Raw genomic sequence first — 26837 nt, forward strand, 5'->3', positions numbered from 1 at the left:
CACAGTCCACACTAATTTACCTCGAGAGACACAATGAAGCCATACCACGTATTCTTATTTGGGGCGGAAAGGTAGCCTAGTAGTTAGAGCTTTGAGCCAGTAGCCGAAAGGTTACTAGATCGAATCCCCGAACTGACATGATAAAAATCTGTCATCCTGAACAAGGCAGTTAACCCACTGTTCCTAGGCTGTCATTGTAAATAAGAATTTGTTCTTCACTGACGTGCCTAGTTAAATAAAGGTTAAATAAAAAAATATAAAAAATTGTGTAATAAGGATGTATTATTAAGCCTGTAATATACATGTATATAAGCCTGTAACATACTTAAGCAATATGGCACGAGAGGGTGTATATTGGCCGTATATCACAGCCCCCAGAGGTGCCTTATTGCTGTTATAAACTGGTTACCAATGTAATTAGAGCAGTAAAAATAAATGTTTTGTCATACCCGTGGTATACGGTCTGATATACCATGGCTGTCAGCCAATCAGCGTTCAGGGTTCGAACCAAACAGTTTATAAATGTATATAAGCTTGTAATAAGCCTGTAATATACATTATATAAGCCTGTAATAAGGATGTACATAAGCCTGTAATAAGGATGTACATAAGCCTGTAATATACATTATATAAGCCTGTAATATACATTATATAAGCCTGTAATATACATGTATATAAGCCTATAATAAGCCTGTAATATACATGTATATAAGCCTATAATAAGCCTGTAATATACATTATAGAAGCCTATAATAAGCCTGTAATATACATTATATAAGCCTGTAATATACATTATATAAGCCTGTAATATGCCTGTAATAAGCCTGTAATATACATTATATAAGCCTGTAATATGCCTGTAATAAGCCTGTAATGTACATTATATAAGCCTGTAATAAGCCTGTAATATACATTATATAATACTGTAATATGCCTGTAATAAGCCTGTAATATACATTATATAAGCCTGTAATATGCCTGTAATAAGCCTGTAATGTACATTATATAAGCCTGTAATACGCCTGTAATATACATTATATAAGCCTGTAATATACATTATATAAGCCTGTAATATGCCTGTAATAAGCCTGTAATATACATTATATAATACTGTAATATGCCTATAATAAGCCTGTAATATACATTATATAAGCCTGTAATATACATGTATATAAGCCTGTAATAAGCCTGTAATATACATTATATAAGCCTGTAATATACATTATATAAGCCTGTAATATGCCTGTAATATACATTATATAATACTGTAATATGCCTGTAATAAGCCTGTAATATACATTATATAAGCCTGTAATATACATTATATAAGCCTGTAATAAGCCTGTAATATACATTATATAAGCCTGTAATATACATTATATAAGCCTGTAATATACATTATATAAGCCTGTAATATGCCTGTAATAAGCCTGTAATATACATTATATAAGCATGTAATAAGCCTGTAATATACATGTATATAAGCCTGTGAGATGTCTGTAATATACATGTAATAAGCATGTAATAAGCCTGTAATATACATGTATATAAGCCTGTGAGATGTCTGTAATATACATGTAATAAGCCTGTAATACGCCTGTAATATACATTATATAAGCCTGTAATATACATTATATAAGCCTGTAATATACATTATATAAGCCTGTAATATACATTATATAAGCCTGTAATATGCCTGTAATAAGCCTGTAATATACATTATATAAGCATGTAATAAGCCTGTAATATACATGTATATAAGCCTGTGAGATGTCTGTAATAAGCCTGTAATATACATTATATAAGCATGTAATAAGCCTGTAATATACATGTATATAAGCCTGTGAGATGTCTGTAATAAGCCTGTAATATACATTATATAAGCATGTAATAAGCCTGTAATATACATTATATAAGCCTGTAATATGCCTGTAATAAGCCTGTAATATACATTATATAAGCATGTAATAAGCCTGTAATATACATTATATAAGCCTGTAATATGCCTGTAATAAGCCTGTAATATACATTATATAAGCATGTAATAAGCCTGTAATATACATTATATAAGCCTGTAATATGCCTGTAATAAGCCTGTAATATACATTATATAAGCCTGTAATATGCCTGTAATAAGCCTGTAATGTAATATACATTATATAAGCATGTAATAAGCCTGTAATATACATTATATAAGCCTGTAATATGCCTGTAATAAGCCTGTAATATACATTATATAAGCCTGTAATATGCCTGTAATAAGCCTGTAATATACATTATATAAGCCTGTAATATGCCTGTAATAAGCCTGTAATATACATTTTATATGCCTGTAATATGCCTGTAATAAGCCTGTAATGTACATTATATAAGCCTGTAATATGCCTGTAATAAGCCTGTAATGTACATTTTATATGCCTGTAATATGCCTGTAATAAGCCTGTAATATACATTATATAAGCCTGTAATATGCCTGTAATATACATTTTATATGCCTGTAATATGCCTGTAATAAGCCTGTAATATACATTATATAAGCCTGTAATATGCCTGTAATAAGCCTGTAATGTACATTATATAAGATAATAAAGGAATAATAAACATATCCTGGCCTGTTTCTTCTATCACAGGTTGTTACTAGCAGTGATCACACACACACACACACACACACACACACACACACACACACACACACACACACACACACACACACACACACACACACACACACACACACACACACACACACACACACACACACACACACAAACAAACAAACAAACAAACAAACAAACAGACAGTCAACGATACACATTAATTGGAGTATGTGTCAGCCGTGTACTACTACATTTAGTCCTGGATCGTAGGCTGTACAGCTTTACATCAGATGACTGGCATGCCTTGTGAAAAATTCCATCTGTGTTGTCAACAATTCCCTGCATGTCAACAGGTGTTTGATCACGGTTCTATCCATGCGGCACAAGTGAGCACTGGAGCACGTAGAGACTTGTTGCACCAGTCTGACTAGACATACTGGAGTTTTGTATACACATCCAATGAGAACACTACTTCAATACAAAGGGAAAGCTAGAGCTCCAAACATTACGCTGCCTCACTCTCTCTCTCTCATCCCGTGTGTCTGTCTGTGTGTGTGTGTGTGTGTGTGACCCACATCACATGGTCACTACAAGACCATGTGACATTCATCGACCAGTAATCTGAGGGATAGCATTACTTGTATAGCTCTGAAAAAATATAGATTTATTCAGGTTGTAGCCTGCCCTACGGGGATATCTCTTCCGTGAGTTGTTCTATAAACATTGGCATACAACGTCCAGCAGAGGGACCACAGTGCCGAGTGCATTGAGGTTTCTAGCGACTGATAACCTGTAAGCTTTTCTAATTCATTCCTATTTAAAACTGGATCTATTGTTCGAATCCCAGAGCCGACTGGGTGAAACATGTGTCGATGTGCCCTTAAGCAAGGCACTTAACGCTAATTGCTCCTGTAAGTCACTCTGGATAAGCGCGTCTGATGACTAAATGACTCAAGTATAAATGTAAAGTGTAACACATTAATAAACAGTTATGGCTCAAATTAAACGGGAGGGGGGGGGGGGGGGGGGTAACAATAGTTACCGGAGGAAAATGGGGGATGGTCATGCTTTTAAACATTTAAGTCAGGAGGAGAGTTAGTATATATTTTTTCAATTGATCCAGGGGAGGGTTTGGTAATTTGTAATCAATTAAATGTCATAATACTCAGGGTTTGAAAATAAGTTGCTTATTATAGTATCTCATGTGTGCCCGATGATGCCATAAATCCCTGATTCTCTGCTGGCGCGCAATATCAAGTGCGCCTAGTGTGGTCTCAATAAAATGTTCCATCCACTAGGCTACCTAAATTATTGGGATCATCTTGTTACCACAAGTCATTGGAATACATTGAGCTCGTTGACAAAACAGACCATGGAACGCCTTTTCACACGAAGATCTGCGGTGAGTCTGTGTAAAGTGTAAATTATGTGGTTGTATTGGAGACAGGTTTATAGCAGTGAATGTCGTCCAGTGTTTAATTTGAGCCGGATCCTATCAGGAATAGGGTCCGGCACCTCTCTGTTTTGGACTGTTTTATTCCAGAACCTATTTGGCCGGATCCGGCACCTCTCTGTTTTGGACTGTTTTAATTCCAGAACCTATTTGGCCGGATCCGGCACCTCTCTGTTTTGGACGGTTTTAATTCCAGAACCTATTTGGCCGGATCCGGCACCTCTCTGTTGTGGACTGTTTTATTCCAGAACCTATTTGGCCGGATCCGGCACCTCTCTGTTTTGAACGGTTTTAATTCCAGAACCTATTTGGCCGGATCCGGCACCTCTCTGTTTTGGACTGTTTTAATTCCAGAACCTATTTGGCCGGATCCGGCACCTCTCTGTTGTGGACTGTTTTATTCCAGAACCTATTTGGCCGGATCCGGCACCTCTCTGTTTTGGACTGTTTTATTCCAGAACCTATTTGGCCGGATCCGGCACCTCTCTGTTTTGAACGGTTTTAATTCCAGAACCTATTTGGCCGGATCCGGCACCTCTCTGTTTTGGACTGTTTTAATTCCAGAACCTATTTGGCCGGATCCGGCACCTCTCTGTTGTGGACTGTTTTATTCCAGAACCTATTTGGCCGGATCCGGCACCTCTCTGTTTTGGACGGTTTTAATTCCAGAACCTATTTGGCCGGATCCGGCACCTCTCTGTTTTGGACGGTTTTAATTCCAGAACCTATTTGGCCGGATCCGGCACCTCTCTGTTTTGGACGGTTTTAATTCCAGAACCTATTTGGTCGGATCCGGCACCTCTCTGTTTTGGACGGTTTTAATTCCAGAACCTATTTGGCCGGATCCGGCACCTCTCTGTTTTGGACGGTTTTAATTCCAGAACCTATTTGGCCGGATCCGGTACCCCTCTGTTTTGGACTGATTTACTCCAGAACCTATTTGGCCGGATCCGAATTAATGCTATCTGTTCATAAATAAATGAAATAATTCAGAATAATTTACTACACCATGAGAAGGACTATAATTTAGCCACAGAGGATCAATAGCTTCTTTAAAAAATATATCCTAGCTGTGGATTGTAGCCCAGGAATAACCTACAGTCGGGAACGTGCGGCAAATCTGTCAGTGAAAAAACAGCACGCAGACATCACATGATATCAAATCCATAATACACCCCGTGAAGAGTAGCTGCTGCCTTGGTAGGAACTAATGGGGATCCATAATAAACCCCAGGAAGAGTAGCTGCTGCCTTGGTAGGAACTAATGGGGATCCATAATAAACCCCAGGAAGAGTAGCTGCTGCCTTGGTAGGAACTAATGGGGATCCATAATAAACCCCAGGAAGAGTAGCTGCTGCCTTGGCAGGAACTAATGAGGATCCATAGTAAACCCCAGGAAGAGTAGCTGCTGCCTTGGCAGGAACTAATGGGGATCCATAATAAACCCCAGGAAGAGTAGCTGCTGCCTTGGCAGGAACTAATGGGGACCCTTAATAAACCCCAGGAAGAGTAGCTGCTGCCTTGGCAGGTACTAATGGGGATCCATAATAAACCCCAGGAAGAGTAGCTGCTGCCTTGGCAGAAACTAATGGGGACCCTTAATAAACCCCAGGAAGAGTAGCTGCTGCCTTGGCAGGAACTAACGGGGATCCATAATAAACCCCAAGAAGAGTAGTTGCTGCCTTGGCAGGTACTAATGGGGATCCATAATAAACCCCAGGAAGAGTAGCTGCTGCCTTGGCAGGAACTAACGGGGATCCATAATAAACCCCAAGAAGAGTAGTTGCTGCCTTGGCAGGTACTAATGGGGATCCATAATAAACCCCAGGAAGAGTAGCTGCTGCATTGGCAGGAACTGATGGGGACCTTTAATAAACCACAGCCCTGTTTAAAAATGGATTAAATCGTTTTTTCCCCTCATTAATCTACACACAATACCCAATAATGACAAAGCAAAAACAGGTTTTTAGACATGTTTGCTCATTTATTTAAAATAATTAACTGAAATATGACATTTGCATAAGTATTCAGACCCTTTACTCAGTACTTTGTTGAAGCACCTTTGGCATTTCCCCTTGATCCTGACTAGTCTCCCAGTCCCTGCCACTGAAAAACATCCCCACAGCATGATGCTGCCACCACCATGCTTCACCGTAGGGATGGTGCCAGGTTTCCTCCAGACGTGACGCTTGGCATTCAGGCCAAAGAGTTCAATCTTGGTTTCATCAGACCAGAGAATCTTGTTTATCATGGTCTAAGAGTCTTTAGGTGCCTTTTGGCAAACTCCAAGCAGGCTGTCATGTGCCTTTTACTGAGGAGTGGCTTCCGTCTGACCACTCTACCGTAAAGGCCTGATTGGTGGAGTGCTGCAGAGATGGTTGTCCTTCTGGAAGGTTCTCCCATCTTCACAGAGGAACTCTGTCAGAGTAACCATCGGGGTCTTGGTCACCTCCCTGACCAAGGCCCTTCTCCCTCGATTGCTCAGTTTGGCCAGGCGGCCAGCTCTAGGAAGAGTCTTGGTGATTTCAAACTTCTTCCATTTAAGAATGATGGAGGCCACTGTGTTCTTGGGGACATTCAATGCTGCATAAATGTTTTGGTAAAAATGTCTAAAAACCTGTTTTCACTTTGTCATTATGGGGTATTGTGTGTATATTGCTCATTTTAAAAATGTATTTAATCAAATCAAATCAAATGTATTTATATAGCCCTTCGTACATCAGCTAATATCTCGAAGTGCTGTACAGAAACCCAGCCTTAAACCCCAAACAGCAAGCAATGCAGGTGTAGAAGCACGGTGGCTAGGAAAAACTCCCTAGAAAGGCCAAAACCTAGGAAGAAACCTAGAGAGGAACCAGGCTATGAGGGGTGGCCAGTCCTCTTCTGGCTGTGCCGGGTGGAGATTATAACAGAACATGGCCAAGATGTTCAAATGTTCATAAATGACCAGCATGGTCAAATAATTTCATACATTTTAGAATAAGGCTGTAACTTAACAAATTGAAAAAGTCAAGGGGTCTGAGTATTTTCTGAAGGCACTGTAGGTGTCGGGTTGATTGGTGATGCGTTATTATAATTTCTCCCTTTTTATTTTTGTATCACAAATGTACGGTGATTGAACATACACTATCGCACAGTAGGTGGCGGCATGCACAAACAAAATGTGCGGAACGCCGCCAAGCTACCAAAGAAGAAGATAACATCTCTAACTGGGGTAAAGGCCACTTCGGCTGCTCTCATCCGTTGGACACCAGCAATTTGACACATTGTTTCCGGATAGTTTTAGCGAAGTTGGGAACCGGACTTGCTCCTGAACTGAATCGTCCGTTCACATTCTCTGCGTTAAAAACATATCTGCAAGAGAAATCAGACGTTTCAGAATGTTGCAAAACACAGGGTAAGTAACGTCAGCTAGCTAGCCTGCTAACGTTAGCCTCTTGGCTACATAACATGACTATAGTTGTCTAGTTTTCTCCTTCAAGCTGTTCGTAGGTGGTTGATTTACTTGTATGTAACCAATTAGCTAAGCTGTAAGAGAAACAAATGACGAGCATTGCAAAATACTTTTGGTCCAGAACTTTGCACAAGCCGTGTTAATGTTAGTAGCCAGGGTTAGCTTGTAAGCAAGAGTTGTCAGTGAACTTTGCCGTTTGTCTTTCACACGCATGCTCTTATCCTGTACATATCACCGTTACAACGTGTACCTACTAGTTATGTAACTATATATTTCAAACAGCTAGACTTAGATCGTTTTTGACTGGTTGTAAACTTAGCAGGTATCATGTAGGTGAATGCCTAGGTCCTAGGCATTCACCTACATGATACCTGCTAAGTTTACAACCAGTCAAAAACGATCTAAGTCTAGCTGTTTGAAATATATAGTTACATAACTAGTAGGTACACGTTGTAACGGTGATATGTACAGGATAAGAGCATGCGTGTGAAAGACAAACGGCAAAGTTCACTGACAACTCTTGCTTACAAGGCCCTAGGCCCTAGGTAAATAAAATAAAAATGTCACAAAGACCTGATGGGGGGGAATGAGATTCAGGCTAAAGGTCACTGGAGTGTAACAGCCAACCAATGAGTGACCTCTGTCTCACAACACGATCGCAACATCGCGAGACTTCCAGGTACGCGTAGTTTGGGATTTGAGAAGTCTATGAACTAATTTAAAAATTCTTCCTTAGTCGTTAATTTTCTCGAAATCTAAAGTCACAACGTAGATTCGTGGCAATGCCTCAAGTAGTTGAACATGTTATTACTCCAACCTCGTGAACGTGACACACTGACACGTTTTCATTTGACAACTCCTTTTCTGTCATTGTCAAGACCCTTTTTAAAATTTATTTTTTGTTCATGTTTGGCAAACATTCTGGCACTCAAGTCAACTTGAATGAATTCATTGTGTTAAATTCAGGTATATGGTCTACCCTGTTAGACTCTTGGTAGAGTTCCACATATTGCTTTCACTAATTGAGGAGACAAGGATTGGAATTATCTCTTGATTGGATGATGCCACCTCCCTGAAGGTGTTCTGTATGGATTTTTGCTCCATCTTCTAATTCCTTACACGTTTTACCTATATACAGTGTAGTGGCAGCAACAGTCCTCCTGAATCTAACCTATCCTGCAGAACAACCTATTCCTTTGTTGTGTGTGAATTACAGAAAGCTAGCGGGGAAAACCCTGTTCATTACAGGGGCAAGTCGTGGGATTGGGAAAGCCATCGCACTCAAAGCTGCTAAGGATGGTGCCAATGTTGTCATAGCTGCTAAAACAGCACAGGCCCACCCCAAACTACCTGGAACCATCTACACCGCTGCAGAAGAAAGTGAGTACAGCTTGACGTTATCTTATTATTTTTTTTTTTTCTGGCTTTAGGCTTAAACCACCAAATTATCACACTTTTGACTGTCCTTGACATGTAACTTTCTGTCTTTTCACCATTTAGTCCCTCCCAGTTTACTAGACATTCTTGAGCTTCATGACTTCTGAAATGATTTGATAATAAGTACGTGTTGCTTATCCCTGTGCGTGTTGCTAGTCGAGGCATTGGGAGGCAAAGCGTTGCCTTGTATCGTAGACGTCAGAGATGAGAAGCAGATTGGAGAGGCAGTGGAACAGGCCGTGCAGAAGTTTGGAGGTGAGCAGCATCACATTACACCCCGAATGAAGGGGAAAAGCACAGAATAACCAAGAGAATTAGACCGTGTTTTAATATCGGTTAACACAGAACTAAAGTATTGCTCTCGAGTAGCGCAGCGGTCTAAGGCACTGCATCACAGTGCTAGAGGGCGTCACTACAGAGCCTGGTTCGATCCTGGGCTTTATCACAACCGGCTGTGATCGGGAGTCCCATAGGGCGGCGCACTATTGGCCCAGCGTCGTCCTGGTTAGGGTTTGGCCGGTGTAGGTCTGTCATTGTAAAATAAGAATTCGTTCTTATCTGGCTTAACTAGTTAAATATAAGGTTAAATTTATAAAATATTGCTTAATTGGTGGGCTGCTCCATTAAGTTCTGGGTCCATACGGGTTAGAAGGGATTCTAGATGGTAGAACCAGCCCCTGGAGAGCCCCTCTCCACCTTCTCTCTTTGCAAATTACGGGCCGAAAGACCCCCCTCCCTTCCAAAATTCAAAAGATGCTAACACCTGCGAAATCATGATTTGTCCATATAATTTGTTTTCTTCGGAAAAACTCAAACACCGAAACTACTGCTGCTTGCTAGCTACCGCGTTCTGTTGTTTCCTGACAGATTCTACTGTATCAGTTATGTTTACGTTGATCTGTTCACGAAATTGAACTGTGCTTATCTTTTCCATAAATTTTTTGTGTGGATTTAGGCGTAAAGCTGGATCTACACAAACAATGTCATTGGATGTCATTTCGTCTTGAAATTGGTCTACGTTTGAGATGTGAATTTATTTATAGGTGAAGTGTCCCTTTTTAACATATGTCTTGTGTCCAGGTATTGATATCCTGGTGAACAATGCCAGTGCCATTAGTCTGACGGGAACCCTGGAGACACCCATGAAGAAAGTGGACCTTATGTTGGGCGTCAACCTCAGAGGGACCTATCTGACGTGAGTGAATGAATACATACTCAACAGGATGACTTCTGGAGGTCTACAAAAAACATTTTTCTGAGGTCTTGGCTGATTTCTTTTGATTTTCCCATGATTTCAAGTGAAGAGGCACTGAGTTTGAAGGTAGGCCTTGGAATACATCCACAGTTGCACCTCCATTTGACTCAAATGATGTCAATTAGCCTATCAGAAGCTTCTAAAGCCATGACATCATTTTCTGGAATTTTCCAAGCTGTTTAAAGGCACAGTCAACTTAGTGTATGTAAACTTCTGACCCACTGGAATTGTGATATAGTGAATTATAAGTGAAATAATCTGTGTCAACAATTGTTGGAAAAATGACTTGTGTCATGCACAAAGTGGATGTCCTAATTGACTTGCCAAAACTATAGGTTGTTAACAAGAAATTTGTGGAGTGGTTGAAAGATGCGTTTTAATGACTCCAACCTGAGTGTATGTAAACTTCCGACTTCAACTGTAGGTCATGCCTAGCAGAGAAAAGTTTGGTTTCTAATTTTAGTTTGTCAGTTGGTCACATCTGTCAGTCAAGTCTACACCAATACAAAGGACTCATGGGGGGGGGGGGGTAAAAAGTCAGAAAGGAAAATAAACTTTCCATAAACACTTCAAAACAAATGATAATGCACAATAACTACTTCTACTTCCGGCGCCGAAAAGAGATGGCCGCCTCGCTTCGCGTTCCTTGGAAAATATGCAGTATTTTGTTTTTTTATGTGTTATTTCTTACATCGGTACCCCAGGTAATCTTAGGTTTCATTACATACAGTCGGGAGGAACTACCGAATATACGATTAACGTCAACTCATCATCGTTCCTACCAGGAATATGACTTTCCCGAAACGGATCCAGTGTTTTGCCTTCCACCCAATACAATGGATCTGATCCCAGCCGGCGACCCTGTGCGACGCCGTAAAAGGGGCAAACGAGGCGGTCTCGTGGTCAGGCTTCGGAGACGGGCACATCGCGCTCCACTCCCTAGCATACTACTCGCCAATGTCCAGTCTCTTGACAATAAGGTTGATGAAATCCGAGCACGGGTAGCATTCCAGAGAGACATCAGGGATTGCAACGTGCTCTGCTTCACGGAAACATGGCTAACTCAAGAGACGCTAACGGAGTCGGTGCAGCCAGCTGGTTTCTTCATGCATCGCGCCGACAGAAACAAACATCTTTCTGGTAAGAAGAGGGGCGGGGGGGTATGCCTTATGATTAACGAGACGTGGTGTGATCATCATAACAACACACAGGAACTCAAGTCATTCTGTTCACCTGATCTAGAACTCCTCACAATAAAATGTCGACCGCATTATCTACCAAGGGAATTCTCTTCAATCATAATCACAGCCGTATATATTCCCCCCCAAGCAGACACATCGATGGCCCTGAACGAACTTTATCTGACTCTTTGTAAACTGGAAACCACACACCCTGAGGCTGCATTCATCGTAGCTGGGGATTTTAACAAGGCTAATCTAAAAACAAAACTCCCTAAATTCTATCAGCATATCGATTGTGCTACCAGGGCTGGAAAAACCCTAGATCATTGTTATACTAATTTCCGCGACGCATATAAGGCCCTCCCCCGCCCCCCTTTCGGAAAAGCTGACCACGACTCCATTTTGTTGATTCCAGCCTACAAACAGAAACTAAAACAACAAGCTCCCGCGCTCAGGTCTGTTCAACGCTGGTCCGACCAATCTGAATCCACGCTTCAAGACTGCTTCGATCACGCGGATTGGAATATGTTCCGCATTGCGTCCAACAACAATATTGACGAATATGCTGATTCGGTGAGCGAGTTCATTAGGAAGTGCATTGACGATGTCGTACCCACAGCAACGATTAAAACATTCCCAAACCAGAAACCGTGGATTGACGGCAGCATTCGCGTGAAACTGAAAGCGCGAACCACTGCTTTTAACCAGGGCAAGGTGACCGGAAGCATGACCGAATACAAACAGTGTAGCTATTCTCTCCGCAAGGCAATCAAACAGGCTAAGTCCCAGTACAGAGACAAAATCGAGTCGCAATTCAACAGCTCAGACACAAGAGGTATGTGGCAGGGTCTACAGTCAATCACGGATTACAAAAAGAAAACCAGCCCCGTCGCGGACCAGGATGTCTTGCTCCCAGACAGGCTAAACAACTTTTTTGCCCGCTTTGAGGACAATACAGTGCCACTGACACGGCCCCCTACCAAAACCTGCGGGCTCTCCTTCACTGCAGCCGAGGTGAGTAAAACATTTAAACGTGTTAACCCTCGCAAGGCTGCAGGCCCAGACGGCATTCCCAGCCGCGTCCTCAGAGCATGCGCAGACCAGCTGGCTGGTGTGTTTACGGACATATTCAATCAATCCTTATCCCAGTCTGCTGTTCCCACATGCTTCAAGAGGGCCACCATTGTTCCCGTTCCCAAGAAAGCTAAGGTAACTGAGCTAAACGACTACCGCCCCGTAGCACTCACTTCCGTCATCATGAAGTGCTTTGAGAGACTAGTCAAGGACCATATCACCTCCACCCTACCGGACACCCTAGACCCACTCCAATTTGCTTACCGACCCAATAGGTCCACAGACGACGCAATCGCAACCACACTGCACACTGCCCTAACCCATCTGGACAAGAGGAATACCCATGTGAGAATGCTGTTCATCGATTACAGCTCAGCATTTAACACCATAGTACCCTCCAAACTCGTCATCAAGCTCGAGACCCTGGGTCTCGACCCCGCCCTGTGCAACTGGGTCCTGGACTTCCTGACGGGCCGCCCCCAGGTGGTGAGGGTAGGTAACAACATCTCCACCCCGCTGATCCTCAACACTGGGGCCCCACAAGGGTGCGTTCTGAGCCCTCTCCTGTACTCCCTGTTCACCCACGACTGCGTGGCCATGCACGCCTCCAACTCAATCATCAAGTTTGCGGATGACACTACAGTGGTAGGCTTGATTACCAACAACGACGAGACGGCCTACAGGGAGGAGGTGAGGGCCCTCGGAGTGTGGTGTCAGGAAAATAACCTCACACTCAACGTCAACAAAACAAAGGAGATGATTGTGGACTTCAGGAAACAGCAGAGGGAGCACCCCCCTATCCACATCGACGGGTCAGTAGTGGAGAAGGTGGAAAGTTTTAAGTTCCTCGGTGTACACATCACGGACAAACTGAATTGGTCCACCCACACAGACAGCGTCGTGAAGAAGGCGCAGCAGCGCCTCTTCAACCTCAGGAGGCTGAAGAAATTCGGCTTGTCACCAAAAGCACTCACAAACTTCTACAGATGCACAATCGAGAGCATCCTGTCGGGCTGTATCACCGCCTGGTACGGCAACTGCTCCGCCCACAACCGTAAGGCTCTCCAGAGGGTAGTGAGGTCTGCAGAACGCATCACCGGGGGCAAACTACCTGCCCTCCAGGACACCTACACCACCCGATGTCACAGGAAGGCCATAAAGATCATCAAGGACAACAACCACCCAAGCCACTGCCTGTTCACCCCGCTATCATCCAGAAGGCGAGGTCAGTACAGGTGCATCAAAGCAGGGACCGAGAGACTGAAAAACAGCTTCTATCTCAAGGCCATCAGACTGTTAAACAGCCACCACTAACATTTAGCGGCCGCTGCCAACATACTGACTCAACTCCAGCCACTTTAAAAATGGGAATTGATGGAAATTATGTAAAAATGTACCACTAGCCACTTTAAACAATGCCACTTAATATAATGTTTACATACCCTACATTACCCATCTCATATGTATATACTGTACTCTATATCATCTACTGCATCTTGCCATCTTTATGTAATACATGTACCACTAGCCACTTTAAACTATGCCACTTTATGTTTACATACCCTACAGTACTCATCTCATATGTATATACCGTACTCTATACCATCTACTGCATCTTGCCTATGCCGTTCTGTACCACCACTCATTCATATATCTTTATGTACATATTCTTTATCCCTTTACACTTGTGTGTGTATAAGGTAGTAGTTGTGGAATTGTTAGGTTAGATTACTTGTTGGTTATTACTGCATTGTCGGAACTAGAAGCACAAGCATTTCGCTACACTCGCATTAACATCTGCTAACCATGTGTATGTGACTAATAAAATTTGATTTGATTTGACAAAGGAAATTATTGTGGACTACTGGAAAAGGAAGACCGAGCACACCTCCATTCTCATCGACGGGACTGTAGTAGAGCAGGTTGAGAGCTTCAAGTTCCTTGGTCCACATCAACAACAAACTAGAATGGTCCAAACACACCAAGACAGTAGTGAAGAGGGCACGACAAAACCTATTCCCCCTCAGGAGACTGAAAATATTTTGCATGGATCCTCAAAAGGTTCTACAGCTGCAACATCGAGAGCATCCTGACCGGTTGCATCACTGCCTGGTACGGCAACTGCTCGGCTACCAACCGCAAGGCGCTACAGAGGGTAGTGCGTCTGGCCCAGTACATCACAAAGTCCCAGCTTCCTGCCATCCAGGACCTCTATACCAGGTGGTGTCAGAGAATGGTCCTAAAAATTGTCAGGCTCCAGCCACCCTGTCATAGACTATTTTATTGCACGGCAATCTACACACAATACCCTATAATGACATCACAATACCCCATAATGACATCACAATACCCTATAATGACAAAGCATAAACAGGTTTTTAGAAATTTTTGCTGATGTGTATATTTAAAAAAAGTGAGATTACATTTGCATTAGTTTTCAGACCCTTTACTCAGTACTTCGGGAGGGTTTCATTCAACGAAGAAGCCTAATGAAAAATGTATTTCTGAATTGTTTTACCAGGTCAAAGCTGTCGTTTTGCCAGGTCAAAGCTGTCGTTTTGCCAGGTCTAAGCTGTCGTTTCACCCCCCAGGTCTAAGCTGTCGTTTCATTTACATTTACATTACATTTAAGTCATTTAGCAGACGCTCTTATCCACCCCCCAGGTCTAAGCTGTCGTTTCACCCCCCAGGTCTAAGCTGTCGTTTCACCCCCCAGGTCTAAGCTGTCGTTTCACCCCCCAGGTCTAAGCTGTCGTTTCACCCCCCAGGTCTAAGCTGTCGTTTCACCCCCCAGGTCTAAGCTGTCGTTTCCCCCTCCAGGTCTAAGCTGTCGTTTCCCCCTCCAGGTCTAAGCTGTCGTTTCACCCCCCAGGTCTAAGCTGTCGTTTCACCCCCCAGGTCTAAGCTGTCGTTTCACCCCCCAGGTCTAAGCTGTCGTTTCACCCCCCAGGTCTAAGCTGTCGTTTCACCCCCCAGGTCTAAGCTGTCGTTTCCCCCTCCAGGTCTAAGCTGTCGTTTCACCCCCCAGGTCTAAGCTGTCGTTTCACCCTCCAGGTCTAAGCTGTCGTTTCCCCCTCCAGGTCTAAGCTGTCGTTTCCCCCTCCAGGTCTAAGCTGTCGTTTCCCCCTCCAGGTCTAAGCTGTCGTTTCCCCCTCCAGGTCTAAGCTGTCGTTTCCCCCCCCAGGTCTAAGCTGTCGTTTCCCCCTCCAGGTCTAAGCTGTCGTTTCCCCCCCCCCCAGGTCTAAGCTGTGCATCCCACATCTGTTGAAGAGTAAAAACCCTCACATCCTGAACCTCAGCCCACCGCTCAACCTAAACCCCATCTGGTTTAAAAACCACACAGGTAAGGAAGGCTTCCACTGTCTGAGTCTCAATTATCAGTCCTTTCTACCCAGAGTGTGCACTTCCCTTCACTCATTTAAAAAGGGAAATGGAGGGCCTCCCGGGTGGCGCAGTGGTCTAGAGCACTGCAGCGCTAGCTGCGCCACCAGAGTCTCTGGGTTCGCGCCCAGGCTCTGTCGCAGCGAGGTCCGTGGGGCGACGCACAATTGGCCTAGCGTCGTCCGGGTTAGGGAGGGTTTGGCCGGTAGGGATATCCTTGTCTCATCGCGCTCCAGCGACTCCTGTGGCGGGCCGGGCGCAGTGCGCGCTAACCAAGGGGGGCGGGTGCACGTGTTTCCTCCGACACATTGGTGCGGCTGGCTTCCGGGTTGGAGGCGCGCTGTGTTAAGAAGCAGTGCGGCTTGGTTGGGTTGTGTTTCGGAGGACGCATGACTTTCGACCTTCGTCTCTCCCGAGCTCGTACGGGAGTTGTAGCGATGAGACAAGATAGTAATTACTAGCGATTGGATACCACGAAAATTGGGGAGAAAAGGGGAGAAAAAATAAATAAATAAAAGGGAAATGGCGTGTAATAAGAAATATGATGGGAAACTCCCTCTAGCCCCTGCCTCCACCAATCCAATGCTTTTAGATTTTGTGGGTAGTCGTGAACAAGTTGAGGAGAAAGGAGAGATTGTTGCGACGCACTGAGGAAGATTTGAAAACAAGATCTTTGACTTGTGTTTTTAACCTGTTCTTCCTTTTTGTTTTGATGGTTTCCCTTTTAGCATACACAATGGCCAAGTACGGCATGTCCATGTGTGTTCTGGGCATGGCTGAGGAGTTCAGAGGGTCCATCGCTGTCAATGCCTTATGGCCTAAGACGGGTATGTGTTGAAAGATACAACTTAAACGGTTTAACCAGTTTTAATGACCCAGAGTAGACGTGAGAAGACTTGTTTGTCCGTTAGATGTCACTTTGTTGTCATCTGGAATCCTATCAGTGCTTTCGAAATAACTTCCTATGTGCCAATACATAAAGTATTTTGAAGTAATTAAAATAAAACTCTTTAATATATATATTTTTTAAAAATCTTCCTGAATGTTCTGTTATTTCCTCCAGCAATCCAGACTGCTGCCATGGAGATGTTAGGTGGTGCGGAGGTGGGTAAGCAGTGTCGTAACGTTGACATCATGTCAGACGCAGCCTACGCCATCCTCGGTAAGCCGCCCAGCTACACCGGGAACTTTGTCATCGACGAGGAAATTCTGAAGACCGAGGGAATTAAAGACTTTGACATTTACGCCGTCGCTCCAGGTATGTGCGCGGTAATGTGAGGTTTATCACAGGATGCTACGTCACAGGTATAAAACAGCCTGATACAGTAATCCTACCGCTTGGATCTCGTGTCAATTTTAATAACCCCCCCTAGAGTCTTTAATAACCCCCCCTAGAGTCTTTAATCACCCCCCCTAGAGTCTTTAATCACCCCCCCTAGAGTCTTTAATAACCCCCCCCCCCCTAGAGTCTTTAATAACCCCCCCCCCCCTAGAGTCTTTAATCACCCCCCCCTAGAGTCTTTAATCACCCCCCCTAGAGTCTTTAATCACCCCCCCTAGAGTCTTTAATCACCCCCCCTAGAGTCTTTAATCACCCCCCCCCTAGAGTCTTTAATCACCCCCCCCCCCTAGAGTCTTTAATAACCCCCCCCCCCCCCTAGAGTCTTTAATAACCCCCCCCCTAGAGTCTTTAATAACCCCCCCCCCCCCCCCCCCCTAGAGTCTTTAATAACCCCCCCCCCCCCCCTAGAGTCTTTAATAACCCCCCCCCTAGAGTCTTTAATAACCCCCCCCCCCCCCTAGAGTCTTTAATAACCCCCCCCCCTAGAGTCTCTTGATGCGCTGGTGCGTCAGTATAAGTAGAAAAATCCCCGTCTAGATCCGTCAGTTTAAAGATAAGAGATGTTGTTTATTGGATCTGTTGTGGAAGGTGGCCGAGCTACAGCGGTGTTTGTCAGACCGTTAGACGTTGGCTTATAAACTAATATGACCTCCTCTACGACCCCCACACGTCACAGGCCTCGTCTGACGGTAACCGGGTACCGGTTTTAAAAAACAAATGGAAGTATGGAGGTGGTTTTGTGCCCCCCCCCAAAAAAAAATGTGTTAAATATGTTTAAATACAATTGTTTCCTGAGTGTTCTTATATCTCCTAGATATAGGACTGTTAAAGGAATTTTGATTCCTGTTTATTAACCAATTCAATTAAAACACTCTGCCCATAAATAAGAATTTGTAAGATAATTATCTGCATAAAATGGACAGATACCAGTCTTAAAATCAATCAATCAATAGCGTTTATTCTCGAGAGTACTGAATCATAACACATTTTACATCAGGTTATATAATAAAGATGATGTCATAGGTTTTAATGTCCAACCTCCTCTCGGATACAATGGCAATACAGTTCACAGCCTCATTACTGTCTGCCACCTGTTAGACAATCTGCAACCAACCCAAGGTCTTTCCCCTCCCTGGGTAGAGACATAATGTCCTGTAAGGAACACAGCATTCCAGCCTGTCTGAAGATAACTCCATTCTTTCTAACAAGGAACACATAACATTCAACATTTATGAGTTATAATTCTAAGTCAAATGTATACATATTTTAGTCATTAAACACAAAAATCCCGTAACAAGGACAGACGCTTCCAAACCTTTATTCCTTATCTATTTTTTTGGATTTTTTTTTTTTTGCTATTTATGAATGTTATTCAATGTGTTTCTATGGGATTTGGTACTAAAGGCCATTCAATATAATCAAATATGTATATTTTTTAATATCTAAAGAGGTCCTATAATTCTAAATCAAATGGCTAAATAATCTATAGTATGACCTTCTTAAAATAATTAAACATGTCAGTTTATAACCTCTTCCCCTCCACCCCAACATCTTCGCCTCTAGAGAATGTTTAACATGGTGTCCACAGAGCATAGATGTGGGTGTCAATCAAGCAAAATCATTTATATAAAACCTCTTTTACATCAGCAGTTGTCACATTTATACCCAGACTAAAACCCCAAGAGAGGCAATGATGCAGAAGCACAGTGACTAGGAAAATAACATTCTTGAAAAGGCAGGAACCTAGGAGGAAACCTAAAGAGGAACCAGGCTCCGAGGGGTGGCCAAGTCGTCTTCTGGCTGTACCGAGTGGTTATGCTAATAGTGTGTCTCTGTGTGACCACAGGTAATGCACTGCTCCCAGACTTCTTCCTGGATGAGGCTGAGGCTCTGGTGCAGAACATGGGGGATCAGGTTGTCATCCCAGGGGTTAAGGGTGACCCGCGCAGCGCTGCTACCGGTGGGCCCATAGCAGAAACATTCAGTATCATCAAGGGAGTCCTCAACCCCGACGTTGTCAAATCCACTGGAGGAGTCTACAAATTCAACCTGTCTGGTAAGAAACCTATTTTCAGCATTGTATGAATGTTTGTCACCGTTATTCACTTGCTAGTTTATTAGGTACACAACTAGTACCGGGTCAAAGCCGTCTTTGCATCCAGAACATTCTGAATGGGACCTACTGGTTGTGTGTCTGGACTGACATGTGACCTACTGGTTGTGTGACCTACTGGTTGTGTGTCTGTACTGACGTGTGACCTACTGGTTGTGTGACCTACTGGTTGTGGTTGTGTGTCCTACTGGTTGTGTGTCTGGACTGACGTGTGACCTACTGGTTGTGTGTCTGTACTGACGTGTGACCTACTGGTTGTGTGTCCTACTGGTTGTGTGTCTGTACTGACGTGTGTCCTACTGGTTGTGTGTCTGGACTGACATGTGACCTACTGGTTGTGTGACCTACTGGTTGTGTGTCTGTACTGACGTGTGACCTACTGGTTGTGTGTCTGTACTGACATGTGACCTACTGGTTGTGTGTCCTACTGGTTGTGTGTCTGGACTGACATGTGACCTACTGGTTGTGTGACCTACTGGTTGTGTGTCCTACTGGTTGTGTGTGTGTGTCTGTACTGACATGTGACCTACTGGTTGTGTGTCTGGACTGACGTGTGACCTACTGGTTGTGTGTCTGTACTGACGTGTGACCTACTGGTTGTGTGTATGTACTGACATGTGACCTACTGGTTGTGTGTCTGTACTGACATGTGACCTACTGGTTGTGTGTCCTACTGGTTGTGTGTCTGTACTGACGTGTGACCTACTGGTTGTGTGTCTGTACTGACGTGTGACCTACTGGTTGTGTGTCTGTACTGACGTGTGACCTACTGGTTGTGTGTCTGTACTGACGTGTGACCTACTGGTTGTGTGACCTACTGGTTGTGTGTCTGTACTGACGTGTGACCTACTGGTTGTGTGTCCTACTGGTTGTGTGTCTGTACTGACGTGTGACCTACTGGTTGTGTGTCTGTACTGACGTGTGACCTACTGGTTGTGTGTCTGTACTGACATGTGACCTACTGGTTGTGTGTATGTACTGACATGTGACCTACTGGTTGTGTGTATGGACTGACATGTGACCTACTGGTTGTGTGTCTGGACTGACGTGTGTATGTATGTAAATTGAAAAGTAATTTTTTTGGTCATGAAGGTATTTTTGGTTATGTGTCTGACCCCAGTAAGACTAGCCGTCGGGCTAATGGGGATTTTAATCAATCAAATCATTTACCAGTATAAAATAAGACAATGCATTTGAAAATGTAAACTCACCATGTTGCTGCTGTGTGACTGTCACGTGCCGGCACGACTGCTAGTCATATTTTCAATTGGCAAGAAATGGCGTATTTCATGGGCTTGTATCAGCACATTGATCTCTGTAATGTTATATTATGATCACTTATCTGAGAAGATACTCCAAAATATTTAACGTGTTTAACTGATAGTTGCCTCCACATGGTTTTTGTTGGAGCTTTGAAATTAGCCAGTGGTGGAAACTTACAACTGTCAATAACTTAAACATCTGATTGGCTAACCGGTGGCCTCCACATTGACTCTGTACCGTAATACCCTGTATATAGCCTCCACATTGACTCTGTACCGGTAACACCCTGTATATAGCCTCCACATTGACTCTGTACCGGTACCCCTGTATATAGTCTCCACATTGACTCTGTACCGGTACCCCCTGTATATAGCCTCCACATTGACTCTGTACCGGTACCCCCCTGTATATAGCCTCCACATTGACTCTGTACCGGTACCCCCCTGTATATAGCCTCCACATTGACTCTGTACCGGTACCCCCTGTATATAGCCTCCACATTGACTCTGTACCGGTACCCCCCTATATATAGCCTCCACATTGACTCTGTACCGGTACCCCCTGTATATAGCCTCCACATTGACTCTGTACCGGTACCCCCTGTATATAGCCTCCACATTGACTCTGTACCGGTACCCCCCTGTATATAGCCTCCACATTGACTCTGTACCGGTACCCCCTGTATATAGCCTCCACATTGACTCTGTACCGGTACCCCCTGTATATAGCCTCCACATTAACTCTGTACCGGTACCACCTGTATATAGCCTCACATTGACTCTGTACCGGTACCCCCTGTATATAGCCTCCACATTGACTCTGTACCGGTACCCCCTGTATATAGCCTCCACATTGACTCTGTACCGTAACACCCTGTATATAGCCTCCACATTGACTCTGTACCGTAACACCCTGTATATAGCCTCCACATTGACTTTGTACCGTAACACCCTGTATATAGCCTCCACATTGACTCTGTACCGTAACACCCTGTATATAGCCTCCACATTGACTCTGTACCGGTACCCCCTGTATATAGCCTCCACATTGACTCTGTACCGGTAGCCCCTGTATATAGCCTCCACATTGACTCTGTACCGGTACCCCCTGTATATAGCCTCCACATTGACTCTGTACCGGTACCCCCTGTATATAGCCTCCACATTGACTCTGTACAGGTTCCCCCTGTATATAGCCTCCACATTGACTCTGTACCGGTTCCCCCTGTATATAGCCTCCACATTGACTCTGTATCGTAACACCCTGTATATAGCCTCCACATTGACTCTGTACCGGTACACCCTGTATATAGCCTCCACATTGACTCTGTACCGGTACCCCCTGTATATAGCCTCCACACTGACTCTGTACCGGTACCCCCTGTATATAGTCTCCACATTGACTCTGTACCGGTACCCCCTGTATATAGCCTCCACATTGACTCTGTACCGGTACCCCCTGTATATAGCCTCCACATTGACTCTGTACCGGTACCCCCTGTATATAGCCTCCACATTGACTCTGTACCGGTACCCCCTGTATATAGCCTCCACATTGACTCTGTACCGGTACCACCCTGTATATAGCCTCCACATTGACTCTGTACCGGTACCCCCTGTATATAGCCTCCACATTGACTCTGTACCGGTACCCCCTGTATATAGCCTCCACATTGACTCTGTACCGGTACCCCCTGTATATAGCCTCCACATTGACTCTGTACCGGTACCCCCTGTATATAGCCTCCACATTGACTCTGTACCGGTACCCCCTGTATAATAGCCTCCACATTGACTCTGTACCGGTACCCCCTGTATATAGCCTCCACATTGACTCTGTACCGGTACCCCCTGTATATAGTCTCGCTATTGTTATTTTACTGCTGCTCTTTAATTAATTGTTACTTTTATTTCTTATTCTTATCAGTATTTCTTTTATTTTTTTTAACTGCTTTGTTGGTTAGGGGCTCGTAAGTCAGCGTTTCACTGTCGAGGTCTACACCTGTTGTATAATCGGCGCATGTGACTAATAAAATTTGATTTGAATAAAAACTGTTATGGATAAAACGACCACATGAACTAGTTGAAACATTCAACAGCAGAATTGTTTATTTTTTTACATATTTGAATCCAAAGATGGAAGTGGGCTTAAGGGTTACACTTACCCTACTCCCTTGTTTCATTACTTACCCTACTCCCTTGTTTCATTACTTACCCTACTCCCTTGTTTCATCACTTACCCTACTCCCTTGTTTCATCACTTACCCTACTCCCTTGTTTCATCACTTACCCTACTCCCTTGTTTCATCACTTACCCTACTCCCTTGTTTCATCACTTACCCTACTCCCTTGTTTCATCACTTACCCTACTCCCTTGTTTCATCACTTACCCTACTCCCTTGTTTCATCACTTCCTCTACTCCCTTGTTTCATCACTTCCTCTACTCCCTTGTTTCATCACTTCCTCTACTCCCTTGTTTCATCACTTCCTCTACTCCCTTGTTTCATCACTTCCTCTACTCCCTTGTTTCATCACTTCCTCTACTCCCTTGTTTCATCACTTCCTCTACTCCCTTGTTTCATCACTTCCTCTACTCCCTTGTTTCATTACTTCCTCTACTCCCTTGTTTCATTACTTCCTCTACTCCCTTGTTTCATCACTTCCTCTACTCCCTTGTTTCATCACTTACTCTACTCCCTTGTTTCATCACTTACCCTACTCCCTTGTTTCATCACTCACTCTACTCCCTTGCTTCATTACACTTGGTGGACAACGCAGGCAACTCCGAAAGTCATTATTTTGTGATGTTTGTCCATTAGACTCCATGTTTGTTGGTGTGAAGGGGAGGCTCTATAGTAGTGTGTCTGTGTTCCAGGTGAGCATGCAGGCGTGTGGTTCATTGACATGAAGAACGGCGGGGGCAGTGCAGGTAGCGGAGAACCCCCAGTGAAAGCTGACGTGGTCATGACCATGGACAGCGCTGACTTCACCAAGATGTTTGCAGGTCAGTGTGACTGACTGGGTAGCTGGGTCGTGTTCATTAGGCACGAAACGGATGAAAAACAGAACTGGAACAGGGAGGGAATACCTGCCGGTACCTGGGTCGTATTCACCATAGCGAAACATTTGGTTCCTAGTGAATATGACTCTGGACTCTGGTCCAATAAGAAACGTTTCTGTTGGCCTGATGAACACGACCATGTTTGATTTTTTCATGAGTTATTTCTGGTGTCTTTACCACTATTGTTCTCATTAGTGATACACATTGTGCTACTATCTTCATGTTCTGGTTCTCTGTCTCTCTCTCTTTCTCTCTACTCTCAATTCAATTCAAGGGGCTTTATTGGCATGGGAAACATGTGTTAACATTGCCAAAGCAAACTCTCTTTCTTTCTTTCTTTCTTTCTTTCTTTCTCTCTCTGTCTCTCTCTCTCTCATAACATGTTGTGGTTCTCTCTCTCCAGGCAAACTAAAGCCCACCATGGCCTTTATGTCAGGGAAGCTGATGATTAAAGGAGACATGAGCCTGGCTATCAAGATGGAGAAGATGATGTCCATGATGAAGTCTAAACTCTAACTACGAGGAGATGCCTATTCACTACATCTGGTGCCTTCAACACAACTGGGAACTTTATCAAAAAAATTATTATCTGACTGTTAAAAAATCGTGATGGTGAGATCTTTAGGTCGGAGAATTCAGGGAACTCTTGGATGATGCCCTAATTTCTGAATTCAGACGTTGTAGATTTCCAAGTTCCGTGTTGTCTAAAATGGTCGCCTATAGAGGGAATCCGGGTGTCATTTGGGACATACCCAGAATGTCTAACGAACGTGACGTTTTTCCGTCTCTGAATGTGTCGTGATGAACTCTCCGTCCTCCCCTTCTCTAACGTGCAGTTGTCTAATAAACCGGTTGCTCTAATTGTACTGCTGTTTCTGTTTTGTAGTCGTGGCCCACATTGTTCAGTAAATTCTCGGGACACTCGGGTGTGTCTCCTCTCTGGATAACCGCGTCTGCTAAATAACTAGAATGTACAAACTAGAAGATACAGTAGAAATTAATTTTATGTCACGTATGAGTGTTACAAGTATAATATAGTGTTTTGGGTTGAGCAGATGAATCAATAGTATATAAAGGTTCAATTAAATAAAGTAATTCAATAGAGCGGCAGCGATGTGTGTTCATGTTTGTGTGTGTGTGTGTATGTGTGTGTGTGTGTGTGTGTGTGTGTGTTCATGTGTGTGTGTGTGTGTGTGTGTGTGTGTTCGTGTGTGTGTGTGTGTGTGTGTGTGTGTGTGTGTGTGTTCATGTGTGTGTGTGTGTGTGTGTGTGTGTGTGTGTGTGTGTGTGTGTGTGTGTGTGTGTGTGTGTTCATGTGTGTGTGTGTGTGTGTGTGCGTAAGGGTTGGATGTGTGGAGAGTTAATGCAGTCTAAGGTGCATATCTTACACACTGATTTTATATTTATTATGAAAAATAAGATATTTCATTGTTCAAGATGCCAGCGAGACTTAGCAATAATAAGGCCTGATTTCCCTTCAAAATAAAAGTTCTGCGATGGTAAAAGTTTAAAAAAGGAAAGAGAAAAAAAAAACTGAAATTTGTTTAATGAGGAAATGTTAGCGGATTTAGAATTTTGTTTAACAATATTAAAAAGGTGCTCTTCCATGCCGTCCCTAGGAGGGGTGCATCACTTGAGTGGGTTGAGTCACTGACGTGATCTTCCTGTCTGGGATGGCGCCCCCCCCCCCCCCCCTTGGGTTGTGCCGTTGTGGAGATCTTTAAATGCACTGCCAAATTTCAAGAACATGAATACCGGGGGTTATACCAGTAAGCCAATAATTCAGCCATATTTGAATAGAGCCCTAGTCATTTTGATTTGGGATATACGGTGCATTTGGAAAGTATTCAGACCCCTTTTTTCTTTCTGACATTTTGTTACGTTACAGCCTTATTCTAAGATGGATTCAATTATTTCCCTCATCAATATACACACAATACTCCATAATGACAAAGCAAATACAGGTTTTTAGATTTTTTTTTGCTTATGATTTTTTTTTTCTTCTTACATTTACATAAGTATTCAGACCCTTTACTCAGTACTTTGTTGAAGCACCTTTGACAGCGATTACAGCCTCAAGTCTTCTTGGGTTTGACGCTACAAGCTTGGCACACCTGTATTTGGGGAGTTTCTCCCATTCTTCTCTGCAGATCCTCTCAAGCTCTGTCAGGTTGGACGAGGAGCGTTGCTGCACAGCCATTTTCAGGTCTCTGCACAGATGTTCGATCAGGTTCAAGTCTGGGCTCTGGGTGGGCTACTCAAGGACATTCAGAGACTTGTCCCGAAGTCACTCCTGCGTTGGCTTGGTCATTGTCTTGTTAAACTGGGGCGAAGGTTCACCTTCCGAGGTCCTGAACGTTCTGGAGCAGGTTTACATCAAGGACCTCTGTACTTTGCTCCATTCATCTTTCCCTCTATCTTGACTAGTCTCCCAGTCCCTGCCACTGAAAAACATCCCCACAGCATAATGCTGCCACCACCATGCATCACCGTAGGGATGGTGCCAGGTTTCCTCAAGACATGACGCTTGGCATTCAGGCCAAAGAGTTCAATCTTGGTTCCATCAAACCAGAGAATCTTGTTTCTCATGGTCAGAGTCCTTTAGGTGCCTTTTGGCGAACTCTAAGCAGGCTGTCATGTGCCGTTTACTGAGGAGTGGCTTCCATCTGGCCACTACCATAAACGCCTGATTGGTGGAGTGCTGCAGAGATGGTTGTCCTTCTGGAAGGTTCTCCCATCTCCACAGAGGAACTCTGGAGCTCTGTCAGAGTGACCATCGGGTTCTTGGTCACCTCCCTGACCAAGGCCCTTCTCCCCTGATTACTCAGTTTGGCCGGGCGGCCAGCTCTAGGAAGAGTCTTGGTGGTTCCAAACTTCTTCCATTTAAGAATAATGGAGGCCACTGTTCTTGGGGACCTTCAATGCTGCAGAATTGTTTTGGTACCCTTCCCCAGATCTGTGTCTCAACACAATCCTGTCTCGGAGCTCTACGGACAATTCCTTCGACCTCATGGCTTGGTTTTTGCTCTGACATGCACTGTCAACTGTGGGACCTTATATAGACCGGTGTGTGCCTTTCCAAATCCTGTCCAATCAATTGAATTTACCACAGGTGGACTCCAATCAAGTTGTAGAAACAGCTCAAGGATGGTCAATGGAAACAGGATGCACCTGAGCTCAATTTCGAGTCTTATAGCAAAGGGTCTGAATTTCAGATTTTTATTTG

General features: G+C 43.8%; 1 protein-coding gene across 1 annotated transcript; it reads left to right on the plus strand.

Annotated features, from left to right (window-relative positions):
* The first annotated feature begins 7250 nt into the window (after positions 1–7250).
* On the plus strand, positions 7251–24715 carry hsdl2 (hydroxysteroid dehydrogenase like 2). Its single transcript, XM_071342707.1, has 10 exons — positions 7251–7447; positions 8721–8884; positions 9098–9196; positions 10022–10136; positions 15691–15794; positions 16561–16659; positions 16896–17090; positions 19021–19230; positions 23426–23554; positions 24015–24715. Exons 1-10 carry the CDS (start codon positions 7431–7433, stop codon positions 24125–24127), a joined length of 1245 nt encoding a protein of 414 aa, XP_071198808.1. The 5' UTR covers positions 7251–7430; the 3' UTR covers positions 24128–24715.
* Positions 24716–26837: the final 2122 nt, after the last annotated feature.

Source organism: Salvelinus alpinus, chromosome 1 (genome assembly GCF_045679555.1).
Source record: "Salvelinus alpinus chromosome 1, SLU_Salpinus.1, whole genome shotgun sequence".
Taxonomy (NCBI): Eukaryota; Metazoa; Chordata; class Actinopteri; order Salmoniformes; family Salmonidae; genus Salvelinus; species Salvelinus alpinus.

What these genes read in the sequence shown, in the direction of transcription:
- hsdl2 (XM_071342707.1), top strand. An exon ending in CTCAGAGGGACCTATCTGAC is followed by an intron (nt 10,137 to 15,690) that starts GTGAGTGAATGA and finishes CCCCCCCCCCAG; the next exon opens with GTCTAAGCTGTGCATCCCAC. An exon ending in CATTTACGCCGTCGCTCCAG is followed by an intron (nt 17,091 to 19,020) that starts GTATGTGCGCGG and finishes GTGTGACCACAG; the next exon opens with GTAATGCACTGCTCCCAGAC.